Below are 18,864 nucleotides of genomic sequence, written 5' to 3' on the forward strand. Positions count from 1 at the left end.
CTCTTGGAAGCATGGAGGAAATGATTCCTCCGTGTTGACCCTCCTCTTTATAGACTGGACACTGGCTCAAGTCCATCTGGTGGAGTCTCCTCGGCTTCCTTGATCAAGAGGCCAGATGACCCACCACCATTACAGGACATTTTGCGCGATGCTCATAGTCCCTGGGAACTAATCGACCCAGGAGGGCAAGGAGCAAAAAGTGTCCTTTGAATCCCTCTGACCCAATTAGTATAGATCTCAAGGTATGTTCCTCTTCCTCTTACAGCACTATCTTTGCACCACTACCTCTTGTGTTTCTTCCAGTTAAGTCTTCAAATAGAAATTGGTTTTCATCTTTAAATCTTCTCTGATTACTGTTACCTTGATTGTGAGATCTCAAATTCTAATTAATGTGGTTCCCATCTGAACCTTCCCTGGCTCAGGATCTGCTGCACAGACCTGCCCACCTAGGACTCTGCAACCAAGCTACATAAACAATATAAACAGAATGAAAATTCAATTAAACAAAAGCAGAAGAGAAGTTTGTACAGGACACATAACCAACATATAACATCAATATGCCCAAATGACAGCACAACACAAATGATATGAGAAACCAAGAGAATAGGTCCCCAACTAGTCCTAGAGAAGTGGACTACAATGAGAACTACCCTGAGGAAACCCAGGATGCAGAATTTAAAAGAGTAATCATACACATGATCAAAGAACTTAAAGAAAACACAAGCAATGGGGCTGGAGATATAGCTCAGTGGTTAAAAATACTGGCTACTCTTGCAGAGGACTGGGATTTGATTCCCAGCACCCACATGGAAGCTAACAACCATCTGTAACTCTAGTTCCAGGGGATCTGATGCCTTCTTCTTACCTCTGCAGGCATTGCACAACATGGGTGCATTTACATACATGCAAGCTTTATACTCATACACATAAAATAAAAATAATGAATAAGGAAAAAAAAAGACAAACAACTCAAAGAGGAAAGGCATAAACTTGTGATGGAAGGTCAAGAACATGCAAATATTCAGCTTAATGAAATATCAGAAGCAATTCATAACTTGAAAAGTGAATTTACTAAAGAGATAGAAATAGTGAAAAAAAAAAAAACCCAGATGGAAATAATGGACATGGGATTGAAAAACTCAATAAGCTAATGGGAAACAACAGCAGAAAGACTCACAAGTAGAATGAATGAAACAGAAAACAGAATAGCAAGACTGGATGACAAAGATGAAGATCTGAACTTCTTAAGCACAGACTATGTAAAATATGTAAAAAAAAAAAAGAAAGAAAAAGAAAAACCAACAATACAGAAATGGAATATGCAGGAAATGTGGGACAACGTGAAAAGACCAGATCTACAAATTATACGCATACAAGAAGGAGAAGACGCTCAGGCCAATGGCATTGAACAGATCTTCAACAGGATTATAGAAGAAAATGTCTCTAAATTAATGAAAGACTTACCTATAGAAATTGGAGAAGCACATAGAATTAGACATGTCCAAAACAGAAACTCCCCACATCTACCACAGTAAAAACATTAAATGTACAGAACAAAGAGAGGGTACTGAAAGCTGCTAGAGAAAAATAACAAGTTACATATAAAGGAAAACCCAATAGAATTACAGCTGACTTCTCATTGCAAACTATGACAGCCTGAAGAGCCTGGACCAAAGTTTTCCCAGTTCTAAATGACCATGGATGACAACTCTGAATACTTTATCCAGCAAAGCTATCTATCGTGGTCAAAGGGGAACAGAAAATCTTTCATGACATGAATAGGCTGAAAGAATTTGTGTCCACCAAACCAGTCCTACAGAGAATACAAAGGACCGCAGAAAGGAATGAGTATGACCCAAGAGGCTACAGAAATAAAACAAAGAAAGATATAATAACGGAAGCACAAAATAGGGCCACAAACAAAAGGAAATTAAAATGACAGTATCCAATTCACATCTTTCAATAATAACACATCACATTCCCTGTCAAAAGACACAGGCTAGCAGAATGGATCAAGAAAGAAAACCTATCTTTTTCTTATCTTTAAGAAACTCATCTCACCATCAAGGATAGGGTAAAAGGAGGGGGAAAAATCCAAACAAATGGCTCAAAGAAACAAGCAAGTGTAGCAATTCTAACATCTGACAAAATAGACTTCAATGTAAAACTAATCAGAAGGAATAGAGGGTCACTTCATTCTAATCAAAGGACCAAGAAGATATTACAATCATGAATGTATGCACCAATCTCTGGAGCACTCAATTTAGTATAAACAGTACTCCAGGACTATAAAACACAGATTAACCCTGACTCAGTAATAGTAGGTGACTCAATACCCCATTATACAAGTCAACTGTACAAAGAATAAATAGAGATACATCTGAATCAAATGACATCTTACACGAAATGGACCTAAGAAACATCTACAGAATTTCCACCCAAACACGAAAGAATACACTTTTTACTCAGCAGCTCATGCAAGTTTTTCTAAAATTGAACACATTCTGGGATAGAAAACAAATCTCAACAAATACAAAATAATTGGAATAATTCTATGAATTCTATCAGACAGCAGTGCAGTAAAGCTCATAATAAACAGCTAAGAAACTCTAAACTACATGAACTCATGGAGATTAAACAACACACTCCTGGATGCTGACTGGTCAAAGAAGAAATTAAGAAAAAAATAAAAGTATTCCTAGAACTAAATCAAAATAAGAATAAAACACAAATCCTCTGGGACACCTTAAAAGCAGTCCTAGGAGGGAAGTTTATAGCTCTTAGTGCCCACATTAAAAAAATCAGAAAGAGCACATGTAAATGATTTAACAGTACAACTCAAAACTAGAGAAAGGCAATAACAAACCAACCCCAAACCTAGTAAATAAGAAGAAATAACAAATAATCAGAGCAAAAATTAGTGAAATTGAAACAAAGAAAACAATACAATAAATCAGTAAATTTAATAAATGGTTCTTTCAAAAGTTAAGATAGATAGAACCTTAGCCCAGTTAACCAAAAGAAAGAGAGCAAATCCAAATTAACAAAATCAGAGATGATAGGGGAAACATCAAAAGAGACACTAAAAATCCAGAATATTGTAAAGGAATACTTAAAGATGCCACCAAAGTTAAACCAAGAAGAGATCAACAGATTAAGTAGTCCCATAAAAAATAAGGAAATTGAAAAAAAAATACAAAATCTCCTGACTAAAAAGAAATCCAGGCCCAGATGGATTCACAGAAGAATTCTATTGGACAGTCAAAGAAAACCTACAACCAATACTGTTTAAATTACTTAAAAAGATAGAAACAGAGAGAGAACTCCCTAACTTCTTCTATGAAACCAGTATCACTCTAGTAACAAAGCCAGGTAAAGATACAACAAAAAAGAAAACTATAGACCCATATCCTTAATGAACATAGATGCAAAGATGCTTAACAAAATACTCGCAAACTGCATACAGACACGTCAAAAAGATCGTCCACCATGATCAAGTTTACCTTATTCCAGAAATGCAGGGATGGTTCAATATATGTAAATAAATAAATGTAATAAAACATATAAATGGACTTAAAGACAAAAATCATATGGTCATCTCAATAGATGCAGAAAAGGCCTTTGACAAAATCCAACATGTTTTCATGTTAAAAGCCCTAGAAGGAACTGACCTGGAGGGAACATACCTCAACATAATTAAGGCTATATACAACAAACTCATAGCCAACATCATCCTAAATGGAGAAAATCTCGAAGCATTTCCATTAAAATCAGGAACCAGATAGGGCTGTCCACTGCCTCCACTCCTTTTCAATATAGTGTTTGAAACACTTGCAAAAGCAATAAGATAATGAAGGAAATTAAAGAGTACTAACTGCAAAAGAAGAGGTCAAATTATCATTATTTGTAGACCATGTATTACATATAAGATATCCAAAAAAATTCCCCCAGAAAACTGTTAGAAATGATAGGTTTTTTTAGTAAAATGGCAGGTTGAAATATCAACTTAAAAAAAAAAATCGGTAGCCTTTCTATATACCAATAGCAAGAAATCAGAAAAAGCATTCAAGGAAACCCTTCAATTCACAATATCCTCAAAAAATATTTAGGAATAAACCTAACCAAAGACATTAAAGATCTCTACGATGAAAATTTCAAATCTTTAAAGAATGAGATAGAGTAAGACACTGGGAGATGGAAAGACCTACCATGCTCATGGATTGGTATAATCAATTTTGCAAAAATGACCACCGGTTCCAGGAGGGTCAGCTCCTACCTCAGGAAACCATTATTGAATATGTCAATTGTGTTGTAATGATATGCTTCTTCCTACCAAAAGCAGTCTATATACTCACTGCAATCCCAATCAAAATACCCATGACATTCTTCACAGAGCTTGAAAACAATCATCCTCAAATTCATTTTGTATCACAAAAGACCCTGGATAGCCAAAGAAATCTTGGGCAAAAACAACAATGCTGGGGGCATCTTAGATTACATTACAGAGCTATAATAATAAAAACTGCATGGTAGTGGCATAAAATAGACATGTAGATCAATGGAACACAATATACGACCCAAACATGACCACATGCAATTTTGGTCACCTGATACCTGATAAAGGCGCCAAGAACACACAATGGAGAAAAGAACATCTTTAACAAATGGTGCTGGCAAATACTGCTGGATCACCTTTAGAAGGATGACATTTTATCCTTATCTTTCATCCGTCACAAAAGTCAACGCCAAATGGATCAAAGACCTCAATATAAAACCTGAAACTCTGAAACTGCTAGAAGAAAACACTGACAGTACCCTCCAAGATATAGGGGTAGGAAAGGACTTTCTAAATTGGACACCAGGTGGTCAGGCACTAAGGTCAACAATAAACAAGTGGAATCTCATTAAGCCTCAAAGTTTCTTTTTAGCAAAAGAAACTACCAAGACAGGGAAGGGGAAACCCACTGAGTTGGAGAAAAATCTTTTCCAGCTACACATCCAACAAAGGATTAATAATCAGAATATGCAAAGAACTCAAAAAACAAATAAGAAAATAAATGACCCAATAAAAAGATGGGTTATAGAATTGAACAGAGAGTTCTAAAATGAAGAAATAAAAATGGCTACAAAAACATCTTAAAAAGTGCTCAACATCCTTAGTAATTAGAGAAATGCAGATTAAAAAAAAAAACACTTGAAGATTCCATCTTACCTCAGTCAGACTGGCAAAGATCAAGAGAATAAAAGATGCCAAGTGATGGCAAGAGGATGAATGACACCAGCTGCTGGTAGAAATGCAAATTTGTGAAACCACTGTGGAAAGCAGTGTGGAGAACTCTCAAAACCCTAAAAATTAATCTACCATATGATCCAGTTATACCACTCCTTGACATGTAGCCAAAGGACTCAACCTACTATAGACATACCTATACATCAATGTTTGTTGCAAAACAAAACAAAAGAATTAAACAAACAAAAACAAAGAGAGAGAGAGAGAGAGAGAGCGAGAGAGAGAGAGAGAATGTATAAATTCCAATGGGGGTGCTCTGACTATAAAGATGATTAAGATTAAGATGTTCTGTATGAAATACACAATAATTCAATAAAAAGTTTTTTAAAAATGGGAAATCAGGGCCAAGGGCCTGTTGTTAGACAAGTCACAGGTCACAGGAGAGACCCTATTACTATCATTCTGCTAAATGGACAAATTAAACTGACTCCTAATGACTTATTGTTATACCCACAGATTAGTGTGTCTCTCGTCTCTCACCAGAGAAGCTTCCTCATATGGTAGAAGGCAATTAACACAGTGACCCTGAACTGGTCAATGTACAGAGAATAAGAGACTGCGGAGTGCTCAGTCCTAAATTGGACACCTGTATCACACTCTGTCCCTTCAAGCCTCAGGGTTAATTATGGAAGAAAGTGTAGAAAGTGTAAGAGCCAGGGGCAATAGAAGAATGCAAAGAAACTGTTTATGGATACACTGCAGGACAGCTGTACATATGAACCTACAGCACTTATGACATGTCCAATACCTGGGCAAACCCAAGCCAGAAAATTTTCCAGCATGGATAAGGCAGGTGGTCAGAAAGCTGCAATCCTACCTGAGAATCTATTGGCAATTGATACATGCTGGGAGAGCAAGAGTCTGTTTTCATTACTGGTTTGATGCTGGGTGGATTAACCAGACTCCAGGGGATACACTCATACCCAAGAGCATTTAGGAAATACAGATTAAACTCGGTGGGCCTTTAAAAATGATGACTAATGATAGAAGATATGCAGTCAGGGGGTAGGGGGTAGTATGAAGGGGGGATAAGGAAAAGGGGATCTGAGCATGATTAAAATACATTGTATGACATTATTGAATCAATAAAAATATTAAAAGAAAAATATAGCTAGAAATTAAAACAATGTAAATGTCCCTCAGCTGACAAATGGATAATAAAAATGTGGTACACATTGAAGTTCTACACAGTAATAAGAAAAAATTATGAAATTTGCAGATAAGTGGATGGAACTGTAATATCAAGTAACACAAACGCAGAAAAGCAAGTGACATGTGTTCTCTCTCATTTTTGGATTGTAGTGTCAATCCCTTAATTTTGAGTGTATATCTTAGTGTAACACCAGGAGCCAGGAAAATGAAGATACAGGGAGGCTAAGGAAAAGAAAGAACCCAAAAGAGGGGGATAGTAGGGAACAGATGTTAAGGGGGGACATGGGGAAAGTGGTAGTGTTCATCTGGGTGGGGAGGAGAGAGGGGCATGCAGGGGATCACTGTGGGGGAGGAGAGGGAACTCAGGAGAAGGGAGACAGTGGGATGCAGGTGTTATTGGGGCAAGGGTGGGGATAATGAGGGCACTGGACTGGGGAAGGAGGAGGGAGGTCTAATGGGAGGAAGAAAGAGTGGAGATGAATGGATCTTGGGAGGCTAGGGAATGCAAAGAGAAATGTGATGGCCAGAACCCTCCCTGAGAAATGCACATACAGTGTCTGAACATTAGTACAGTGTATACCTGGGGGCTGTATGGCAAAGAACACAGTGCCAGACTGGATAGACCTGTCTTTGAGTAGTTGATGAGAGTGGCCCCAAAGGCTCCCAAAATAACGTAAGCTATTGTCAGAGTTCTTTGATATCTCCCAGAACTAGAATATAAGACCCTATTGCTGAAGAGAGATTATACTTCAGATACAGAGCTTGGAGCAATGGAGCAGGAACTGACCTGGAAGCCTTCTACCTGAAGGTTAGTCCTCATAATTCTAGATGATAATATGTCAACTGCTAAGGGAGAAAATCTATGTTCCAACCCAGCCTTAAAGCCTAATAACCTTAATGACTGGCACAGCAAACTACCTCTATTAGTGCAGTAGTGGCACTGTTATCCGGGCTATAATCAACAGCCTATGTAATTGGGTTCAAAGCCCTCTCAATGGGAGTGAATTCATGAGTGGTACTGTAAACTCAGCCAAATACACATTGCTGAAGAGGACATAGATCCTAGAGAAAACCCTATCTCTGTCGTATCTCTAGACTAATGAAATTTCTTACCATATGCAAAATATGGATCCTTACATTTACAGACAAGCATACTGTACACTACTCATCAAAGAAGCTTCTTTTTGCAACAGATGGAAGTTATTGCAGAGTCCCGCAACTGGTCAGATACAGAGAATATATTTCTGGAGATGTCCAGTCCTAGGTGACCTCCTCTACACTTAAGGCTCATGGAACATAGTGGAATGAGGGGTAGAGAGAAAACTAGTGCATCCCTCAATTCTTACCAGTAAAACTTCCTTATACAACAGAGTGCAGTACGCACAAGGCCACAACAGTCCAGGATTTAGAGAATAAGAGACTACAGAGTGTGTTTCCCTTGATAGAACTCCTAATGTACCCATGGCTCAGGGACCATTGTGGACGAGGAGATAGAAAGATTGTAAGAGCTAGGGCTCATTCATTTATATAGGGAAGCAGAGGCTTTCAGGCCACTGGAATTTTGCACATGTGAAATTGTGGCAATGGTGGTATCAAACATAGGGCCCATGCCAACCCTGTCAGACAAGGGCCCAGAGTGGAGTGGGAGAAATGGGTGCCAGGCCAGCTCTAGAATGAGAACTACTGGAGACTGGGTTGACTGGATAGGACTTACCATGTATGGGGAATACATGAGGTCTGGTGAGGGGTTGGATGGGAATGACTAGGGGAGGAGGCATCTAAATTTGATTAAGAACTGTTGTATGAAATGCACAAAAGCTCAATAAAAAATTAAAAAAGAGGCCAGGCGTGGTGGCGCATGCCTTTAATCCCAGCACTCGAGAGGCAGAGGCAGGTGGATCTCTGTGAGTTCAAGGCCAGCCTGGTCTACATAGTGAGTTCCAGGACAGCTGGGGCTACAGGGAGACCCTGTCTCAAAAAGACTCCCCCCCCAAAAAAATAAAGAAATAAAAAGTTGTAATCTATGGCATTTTTCTGTTAGGTCGTCATCTTTTATGCTATTTTGAAATAGTATAGATAAATTTATATCTGATTTTGTTGGGAGCATCGCTTTCTGCCATGTTTTCTTTGTGGGATGTTATTCTGTTCCTTATTCTCTGTTTTATTAGCAGTAAGATTTCACTTCAATATTTTCTGCTGTTCATTTTATGTTTAGTCTTTTTGTCTGAACATTTCTGTTAAGACAGATTTCAGACTTTTTTTCACCTTTATTGATCTTTCTTTTTTGCTGTTTTGGTATAAGATTTAAAAATTTGGCTGCTTGGACAGGTATAATGGCATAGGTCATCAAGTCCAGCATTTGAGAAGTTGAGGCAGGAGGATTAGCATATGTTTGAGGCTAGCCTGGACTACATAGAAGATTCTAGGCCAGCCTGAGCTATATAGTGAGACCTTGTATCAAAAAAGTAAACAAAATGAAAAGCAAAACAAAACAACCCCATCATAAACAATATGACTGTGTTCTGACATGTCCTGAGTGGGTTTCTTTTCTCATTTAGGTATACAGGCTTGTCCAACATTTAAAAAAAAACCTATTATTAATTACTATTAATTATTTTTATTTATTTATTTGTTTGTTTATTTATTATTTGTGTATGAGTGTTATGCTTGCATGTATGCAAGTATACCTATGTCACGCTAGAAGAGGGGGCTGGAGACCCAGGAACTGGAATTACAGATGGTTGTTGGCTACTATGTTGTGGGTCTTTTCCTCACCTTTTGGGCCGTTGGCCACCAACCCAGGAGAACAAAGGGAGCAGAGTGACGAAAGGGGCCAGGATGGCCTGTGAGTGTGACAGAAAAGACCTTCTGGGGAGTCAGATTCAGTGATACAGCTCCATTTATTCAGTGGGGGTCAGGGAAAAATATCGTGTGGAGGCAACAGCCAAAACTTCAGCTGATAGGTGTTCATAGTATGCTTTGTTTACATGTGGTACAGGGATCCTATCATCTGGCTATAGGACAATGCCTAATTATCATATAGAAAAAAACCTGGGGGCAGTTTTATTGCAGGCAACTATGCCAAAGGTCATGTTCCAAATAAGGTCAGGCATCCGTGCTTGGAGGCACTTTCCAGGTAAGTCAGACAGAGAACAGGAGGCCCCCCGCTGAGAAAGGGAGTCCTTCCATATAGCACCGAGCTCCTTAGAGCTATCCGGACATGGTGGACTACAACCTTAGCAGCAGAGTCCTCCAACACTATGTGGGTGCTGGGATTCAAATCTGGATTCTCTGTAAGAGTAGCCAGTGCTTTTAACTGCTAAGCCATCTCTCCAAAGCCCCTTTGTCCAACGTTTTGACGTTATAATATGACATTTTCATCTACAAAGTTCACCTTAAAGAACCACGCAATTGAGCTATAAAAACAGTCACAGAAAAGGGGCCTAGTGTTTATTTAAGTTGACAGTTTCGTGTTGGGGTACATTCTTGCCTTTTCACACCACACGTAGCTGGTGCCTTTGTCTTTCTTTGTTCACTTGACTGTTGAACTTTGAGTCTGCTTCCAGAAGTTTCTCTTCTAAGTGGTATTCTGCCCACAGAAAGAGCCTTGCTAGATCTGACTCAGAGTTTATGGGGTCAGCACTACTGCGTTCATGCCTCCTTTTCTGTTATGGGGCCCTCACAATTTCCACAATCAAGGGGCACATTCTTTCAGCAAGTCTGCTGTTCCCAAGTTGGTGCGCTGTGCTTTTCTGTGTCCTAGTTGGTACTTTGGCATCTGTTGCTCACTCCTCGGGGCATTCTTCCCTTGCTTCCTTGTTTTCCTTCCCAGACTCTGATACTGTCAAGATCTTGCTGTTGTTGATTTTTCCCTTCTGTTTTTGTATTTTAAATTTTGGAGGATGTCATATTATCTAGTGTGTTAAGGGTTTATTTATTTATTATTTATTTTTAAATTTTCTGGTCTGTCTGGTTGTACGTGAGGATATAGAAACAGTGAAAACTATACTGCCCTTGGCATGGCCTTTCTAGAATGCCTTCCAGTGTTCCTTTTTTTTAACATATTAAACAAGTATACAAGGAGGCTGATGGCTACAAGTTTCTTATTCTGGGGAACAGAAAAGAATATTTATGAACCTACACTGCTGATCCTGCTTGAGCATCTAGAAAAGTCCTGACAATCCTGGTTGATACTCCTCCTGTGAAGTGCCTTTTTTATTTTTAATTTGTTTTGTTGTTAGCCTTCCGTGCAGAGTCTGGATGTATTGTTCAGAAGCATGACACCTGCTCTACAGCCTGCATAGTCTTGCTGTTTCTGAGTATTTGGGGATTATGCCACGTTTCTTGAAATCTATTCCAGGCTCTGAAATTAAAAAAAAAAAAAGAGAAGAAAAAAGATAAAAGAAAAAAGCTCCTCCCACCTTGTAGTATATGTTTGGGTTCTCTCTGGCATTGCTTTCTTATGATACCTGTTTTATTTACAATGGAACTGCACTGTGGACTTTTTATCATCAAGCATCTTCTTATGTCCTTTACACTTATACTCTGAACATGTATGATAAGGTTCTTTCCCTGAGGATTTTGTTTACTTTAGAATCTGTCTATCTTTGGCCCAACCTAAGAAAGCCAAGTTATTTCTAAATCATCCCTTTTTCCCCTCATTGGCACCCCAACTCTAAGTCATTTAGACATATCCTATAACTGATACTGATGAAAATTTGTGCAATTAGAAATAAGTTGCTTTTTGAATTATAGCATTAGAGTGCTAATTTGGCTTGGAATTTAGTTTTGTGTTGTCACTATCAAAAATTTAAGATTATAAATGAAAGTCTAGTAGCCAATGGGGACCCTTGTCAACATAAGGAATGCTTATTGACTGTGTGTGCATCTGTACATGTGAAGAATATGCATTCAGTCAGTGATTGTATTGCTACACATGCTTCCTTTGAGTTGCTGAGGTATAATGGTTTTCTTCTATGTGTTAGAATAGAAATAGAGACTATTTGCAGTGTTTTTCTAAATGTATTTTCCATCATTTAAAATTGGGCAAAGAGACAAATGACTACTCTGTAACTGTATTTTAGATTATCTTATTTTGAATAAATCTCGTTGGATAGTTCCTAATCTAAAATTTATTATTTTGCATCTTTTCAAACAGGTGCTTTTCTTCTAAACAGTGATAAGAAATGGCCATTATGTTTATAAATCAATTATATATTTAGGAACTTGCCTACTTCTACACTATGGTTCAACCATTTTGTAGTCTGTTAGTGTGTGATATTGGACAATTGTTTTTATTCTTTTCTCATATAGGGTTTTGCTGCGTAGACCAAACTGGCCTTCGTTTCCATTCTCTTGTCTCTACCTTGTGAGTACTAGGCTTACAGATGTGTGCCACACCCAACAAATACACAAAGGAATATATATTTTTTTCTGATGTGGTGGTTATTGAACACAGGATCTTGCACATGCTAGGCAAGCACTCAACCACAGAGCTAATCCCCAACTTTTAACAAGGAGTAGTTTTAAGCATCTTTTATTTGCCATTTCTTTGTATATAAAATGGGACAGTATTGGTACATATGTAAGATTGATTTAAAGGTTATAGGATATAATGTTTGTATGTTACTGAGTGTTTATGATACTTTGGGCATGTCCTGAGCAACTGGGATTCATTAACAAATGGAAAATGCCCCATTTGATGCTTTCCAGTATTAATGGGAGAAATAATTAGTTATTGCATCAAAGAATATAAAATTATGAACATGATCATTGTAGTGGAGAGATGTAGGTACTTTTAAGGGCACATTATAGGGACTTGAGCTGTCTGGAAGGTTGTGAGAAGTTCCTTTGAGAAGATTAAGTATAGATCTAATGAACTATGAATGAGAATGAACCAGAAGACTGTGTGTATTTCCTGCATGTGTGGATGAGGATGTGTAGGACAAGAGTGCCCACGACAGAAGGAAGAGGGACTTGGTGAACTTGAAGAACTAAAAGAAGACCAGACTGTGAAGGGACAAGTAGAATGGTTTATGACCTTTGAGATGCAGCTGGGGAGGGAGACAGAGGAAGGAAGTTTATTATTCAAAGATCGTTTCTAGGCCATGCATGGGAATGTGAGCTTGAAAATAGTGTTGGATGTGACATTTCTGAAGTCGGGTTTGCAATAATCTATTATCATTGTTATCCTTTATAGTTATTTTTACATTACATTCTTACATTAATAGGATTATAAGCTTCAATATTTTTTGTTCATTGTTTCTTTTCCCTATTTATTATGGTGACTTTCTGAATCCAAATCCCCCAGTCCATCCATTTAGAAATAAAGCTAAGAAGAGAGCTTTGTTTTCTTTCAATTAGTTTTGCTATTTGAAATACAATTTGTTTTTATGTAACTTTAGGTAAGATAAATGAAAAAAAAAGCCATGCTACTGCCTACTGTGAGGTCTCTGAATGTTTGATGCTTCTTAGCTTCGAAAAACGTTCAAATGCTGTTGATTGTTGTCTAACTTAAGTAAACTAAAGTGCAGAATTGTTGGTTCTCCATGTTGGCCAGAAGTATAGAGTGATTTCACATTTTGATTTTTATCTTGAACAACTTCTATAAAGAAGAGATCTGAGGCCGATTCTGTGAGTGAAGAGAAATGACTTGAAAGGTTGCTGTTATGTGGGCACAGGTGTGTGTGTGTGTGTGTGTGTGTGTGTGTGTGTGTGTATGTACAGATGCACATTTTAATTTTCTTCATTGAAATAATATTGGCTAAAGCAGAGTGAATATGGAAGCTCTTGAAGTGTTTCAATCAAAGAGAAAAGCTGCTTTTAGAAAATGCAAACAACTTATGAACATTACATAGAATCTGGTCAATCTTCAGTTCTTAGTGACTCACACCATAAAGCTGTTCCTTTTTGTACTGAATATTTGAGCAAAGAGTTGATAGTTTAGAAGATGTTCTTCCTAGTGATGTTAGTGAATGATCTATAACATTTTATTGATAGCAAGTATACTAGAGAATCAATTCTTTACACTGTACATGAACCCCTTGCATGCAGAGTAGATCATAATGTCTGCCATGTAAAATAAAGTATTTATTAAAGGGACTAATAAACATTCTGGAAAATCTCATATATTTTTCCAGGATCTGATCTTCAGGTTTGCACATCCAAAAAACCAACATGTTGCACCAGGAAGATGGAGGAGAGATACCAAATTGCAGCTCGCCAAGATTTGCAGCAGGCTCTTCAGACCTCCAGTTCTACATTAAAATTGCTGATATCTCGAAATGCAGCTGCTTTTCAAGGTAAGTGTATCTTGACTTGTGACACTAATTACCAGCCTTCTTATACCATTTGCCTGTGTCCTGGTTTGTTTCTTCATGCTGTGACAAACTACTCTGACCACTTTGGGGTGCGCAGGGATCCTGGGGCGCCAGCTACTAGTGTGGCGCCGGTCCTCTGCATGCACCTGGAGGGCAGCGGGTCCCACAGCGCGTTGCTTGCGGGCCCCTGCTTCTCTGCTGCTTCTCTGCTGTGGGTCTCTGCTACCAAGGCTGGCTCGGTCGAGTTTTGACCCAATTTCACCCGTGCACTCTCTCTCTAAGTTCGGGGACCGTCAGCTGCCGGGTCACGGAGGAGAGGTGCAGGACGGCTAAAGCTGGATTTCCGTGAGTCAATGACGGAAGGATAGCACCCCCCGGGAAGACTGGATCGTAGGCAATAAGACACGGGACTCAGCTTAGTCTGTGTTACAGCTCTTTATTCAGTGACTCAGCTTGGCTCCAAGTCTTGGTGATCTAGCTCCAATTATTGAGGAAAAACCAGGACACTTTATACCGTGGGGGTGGTAGTAAAAACCTTAGCTGATAGGTACTTTTAGGATGCCCCATTTACATGTGGCGGTAAGCTCCTGCCAGGCTGCCAGACTGCCTGAAAATCACACAGGAAAACCTGGCATTTCCAGAGCCGGAGGCCATGTTTCTGTGGCGGCTACTTCAAAAGACGAGTCAGGAAGATGCCAGGAAAGCATCCTGCTGAAAAAGGAGTCTCTGCGTTTGAATCCGAGCCCGTGGTCTTTCCGGACATGAAGAGACTACTACTTTACACAGCAGGAGTCCCCAACAGACCACTACCAACTTGGGGACAAATGGGTTTACTCAGCTTCCATCTCCCTGGTCACAGTTCATCAGGAAGCCCAAGGTAGGAACTCAGGGCAGGAACCTGGAGGAACTCTGCTTACTGGCTTGCTCCCCTGGCCCCTGCTCAGCCTGCTTACTTATGCAACGCAGGCCCACCTGCCCAGGGGTGGCACCATCCACAGTGGGCTGGGCCCTCCCACATCACTCAACAATGAAGAAGGTGCCCCATGGACATGGCCACAGGCCAGTCCAATGAAGGCAATTCCCTAGTTGAGGCTCCCTCAACCCAGATGTGTCAAGTTGACACTAAAGCTATCCAACACAGCCTGTAATAATGATATTGGTAAATATATTGGTAATAGTGGTATTGGCTTATTTCTTCTTATTTGTGTTATTCTGGAATACAATTAAGTTTGGTTTTCTTTCTACCCAATGTAATTTATTTTTGAAGTCTTCCATGGTACATGTTTAAGATAAACAGGGGAAAATACTAATTGCTAAAATAATCCTTTGGAATATACGCCTTCATAGAGTTTTCCCAGGTTTCCAAGATTCTACCCATAGTTTAGCTCCAATGGAAACAAACAATGATTAGATCTCATGGAAAAAAGAACAACATAAAATTTCATTGATTTTTTAACTAAATAATTATAGATTTATTTTTTATTATATGATTTGAAGAAATGTTTATCTTAAGTATTCCCCTGGCAGCCTCACATGGCTTTCATAAGAATAGCAGTTCAATACACCAAGCTGTAGCCAAGAGTGGCAAATAGGAAACCAGAAAATATTAATTGGATGTACAAGGGTCAACTAACACCAAATTCAGCCCTAACTCAAATAATATGTTCACAAGTAAAATTAATGAGTTATGAAATTACAAGGCACACTGAAAAATTGATATTTTTCTTATTTTAGTCATCTTTTCTGTAAAATTCCTTACTGTTGTAATAAAATAACTTAATTTGTTTTCTCTCTTATAGTGTATTAGCCTATTGTGTGTATGACTAAAATAAAAAGAGTTTAGAATACATGGCTTTTCAAACAAATTTATGGCTCTGTTCAATATAAAATATAACTTCTGTTAGTCTTCTTTTTAGATAAATTTATTAATGACAATATATTCAAATAATTTGCTTTGTTTAATACATAACTAAATCAGAAATACTTATTAAATAAATTCAATGTGATAAATCAGAATAAAATTTAAGTTGAGTTAAACTGTAATCTATAATGAATTGATGACTTTTTCCCAGAAACTTTGAAATTTCAGGTTTTAAGATATTAGTTTAACTATTTTTTCAGATGCTTTATAATGTAGCTTCATTTCTGTTATAGAATTTACTCATGAGAAATTGTTGGGAGGAGTTTTATTGACATGTGTTTTGAAACAAGATTTCTGATTTGACTTGGCTAAATTAGAAGGTTTTAGATGCCCAGTGGGAATGATACAGTGATTATATATAAAAAATATTATATATAGGTAATAGTAATTTGTCAAAAACTACAGAGGAATAGCAACTGATGCCAAAGTATTTGACAAATTTCTGCATGATAAGGTTTATGGAATAAAAGCTTGTACTATAAAATGTGCTCTAGAAATAGCAGGCATCATCCTGTCACATAGCTACTCTTGTTCTGTAGAATCCCCTGGGAGTAGAGCCTTGAGTTAGTCAATGGGAGTGAAAGTACTGATGGTGTTGATATTTGCTTGCACAGAACTTACAAAGGTGTGTATTCTAACAGTGTTGGCATGCACACAAATTGAACTATTGATAAAGTTGCCCCAGTGAAGACAGGGATACTATTTGGATAGGATAATGATAGCTCATTTGATGTAGAAAACATAGTTTAGAAGAGAGTGGGCAGTAAAGCAGAGAAGTGTGAGCCCATAGAGTGTGGTTATTGATCTTGAGTTTGAGAAGAAGGGAAGCAGAAAACACAAATTTGCGAGATGGAGGATTCCTTATGATTTCTCATCCTTATCATCCCCGACTGGCTACATAGAACAGACTGGCCTTGAACTCGTAGAGATCTGCTAGCCTCTGCCTTCTAAGTGTTGAGATTAATGGTGTGTACCAGCACACCTGGCCCATCTTTTAACATTAAACTTCAGTCTTTCTAAGTAAGAATAGGTGGCCACCGAAGATCATGGCAAACATAATCTACTGTTTTAGTTGATAATATTAACTAGGGAGAAGAGAGAGAGTGTCATCAGTTGCTGTCACATAGGTGCTCAATGTTGGCTTAATAGTTTCTTTCCTCAAAGGTACTTTAACAGACTTTTACTAATAGTACATTCCTAATAAATAAAAAAGTCAAAAGATTGTGTCACCTGTAATACATAGACTTTAAAGATAAGTTGAGTTTACTAAAAAACTCTGATGATATTCTTAAAAGTTTCATAAAACAACCATCTCAGTAACAAAAATGCATATTGAGGTCTAGGATTAGCTCCACCTTCCCAATGTCATGTAATTTTATGCAGTCTTTTCTTATTTTATGTTTAGTAAATTGTACCTGATATATTTAACAAGTTGAGGTTTGGTGTTTAAGATTATAAAATAAAAGGCATAGAGGAATTATTAAAATGATTTGCTATAGTAAATTATAGTAATCTCTTCATGGAATGTCAAGTTTTATTTCAGAATCATGAACAGGCAATATAGTTATATAAGAAATTTTCTGATAGGTTAATTCTGCTGGAAGAAAAATTTCAAGAATACAAGTTTTTAATTTAATCCATAGAATAATTGGCTTTGTGCTTAATTTCATGAAACAAGCTGAAGTACATATGCTAAAAGCCACATGAACGATGACATGTGTGACATCATAACTGAGCTGGCTACTTATCAACTACTCTCCAGTTCATTCCTATGCAATCAAAGTACATGAGAAAAGAAATATTTATTTTTAAAATAACCAATACATTTTAGTGGGGAGAAATTTAATAGTGGAATCAGGTCACTTCTCCTGTAAATAGATTTGCTACATTTTGATTTTAAATATGTTTTGTTTTCATTTCTTACTTAAAAGTGTGATGCTGTGGTCTCTAAAGGATGCTTGACTACTATGCCCTTTTTTACTCATGGATTCTGTGGATCACCGTGGAAATGTGTATTCTTGATAAATTCTTGACTATGTCCAGTTGGGATTCTCATTTGGACCTGTGGATTTAGTGTCCTTCAAGCTGCTGTTACATGTAGGCTGGGAGGATGACAGTGATGAGCGAAGCTGAGCCCAGTGCTAGACGACATCCTGGGTTATTCTGTGGACAGTTCACATTGTGTTCTGCAATCTTCCTCCTCGGCACACACTGTGTAAGCTACTAGGCTACAGTCGGCATTTGGGACAACTTCTTTTTTTTTGAAAAAGAATTTGCTGGAGTTTGTCTTAGTCAAAATAACTAAACAAAAATCTGTTGTTGGAAGGGTCCTGTGGTTATGACCTGGGGTGTGACCATTTCCTGAGGTAGTCACTTGGAGCATTCTGTAAGGTAAAGGGAAGAAGCTGCAGAGGGGAGCACTAGCTTTGTCACAGCAAAGACAGAAGGTGCCCCTCCTTTGGAGGGGCTTCAAAGTGCTCATGAATAAAGTGGAGCAGAGAGGAACAACCAAGGGTGTGTTTCTCTTTGGCTTTTCGGTGATGACTATGGGATTGCCTGCTTTAAACATGTTGTGAAAATTGTTAAAGTAAATGTTTTATGTATGCATGCACCGAAGTATAGTGTGAAGGAACAGGGAAATGGGCAGAATGTGTCCTGCATGCCAAAAAGCAGCTCACTTAGTTTTCACACTTGTCAGTTTGAAAATCTCTACTCTAGGAAAATGGTGGCATTTCCTTTTAGAATGTAAAACTATCATAAATTTCACTATCATTTTCAAGAATCAGGGATACTTTATTTCAACATATTTAATTCATCATTTTCAAAAATAAGGATTATTTTAATGAAAGGACACCAACAAAGTGTGTGTTTCATGTAAACATTAGGGAGATAAAATTAAAAATATATATTTCTTTACTAATGTACCTTTGCCTATTTCTTTTATCAAAAACACTTAGATAGTTATAAAACCTTAGGTAGCTACTTCCTCTGTATTTTGGGAAATTCCCAGCTTCATACACGGCATTGAAAATTTACATCACTGTACAATCTGAGAGATAAATGATATTTAGGATAGAAGTAATTTACACTTTTGTTTACGATTTTATTCTCTTGACTGATTAAAATTTCATCCCTTGATTATACGTACTTGAAGGATTGGCGAGCTTTTTTTTTTTTTTTTT

General features: G+C 37.8%; 1 protein-coding gene across 1 annotated transcript in view; it reads left to right on the forward strand.

The window, feature by feature from the left end:
- The window catches only part of Gpc5 (glypican 5), a 525,143-nt gene that overhangs the window by 29,598 nt on the left and 476,681 nt on the right, over positions 1-18,864 (forward strand). The window contains exon 2 of the mRNA XM_017795311.2: positions 13,582-13,743. Coding sequence (XP_017650800.1) covers positions 13,582-13,743 — 162 coding nt within the window. The remainder of the gene's footprint in view (positions 1-13,581; positions 13,744-18,864) is intronic.

This window comes from Nannospalax galili, unplaced genomic scaffold, assembly GCF_000622305.1.
Source record: "Nannospalax galili isolate Female #2095 unplaced genomic scaffold, S.galili_v1.0 scaffold728, whole genome shotgun sequence".
Lineage (NCBI taxonomy): Eukaryota > Metazoa > Chordata > Mammalia > Rodentia > Spalacidae > Nannospalax > Nannospalax galili.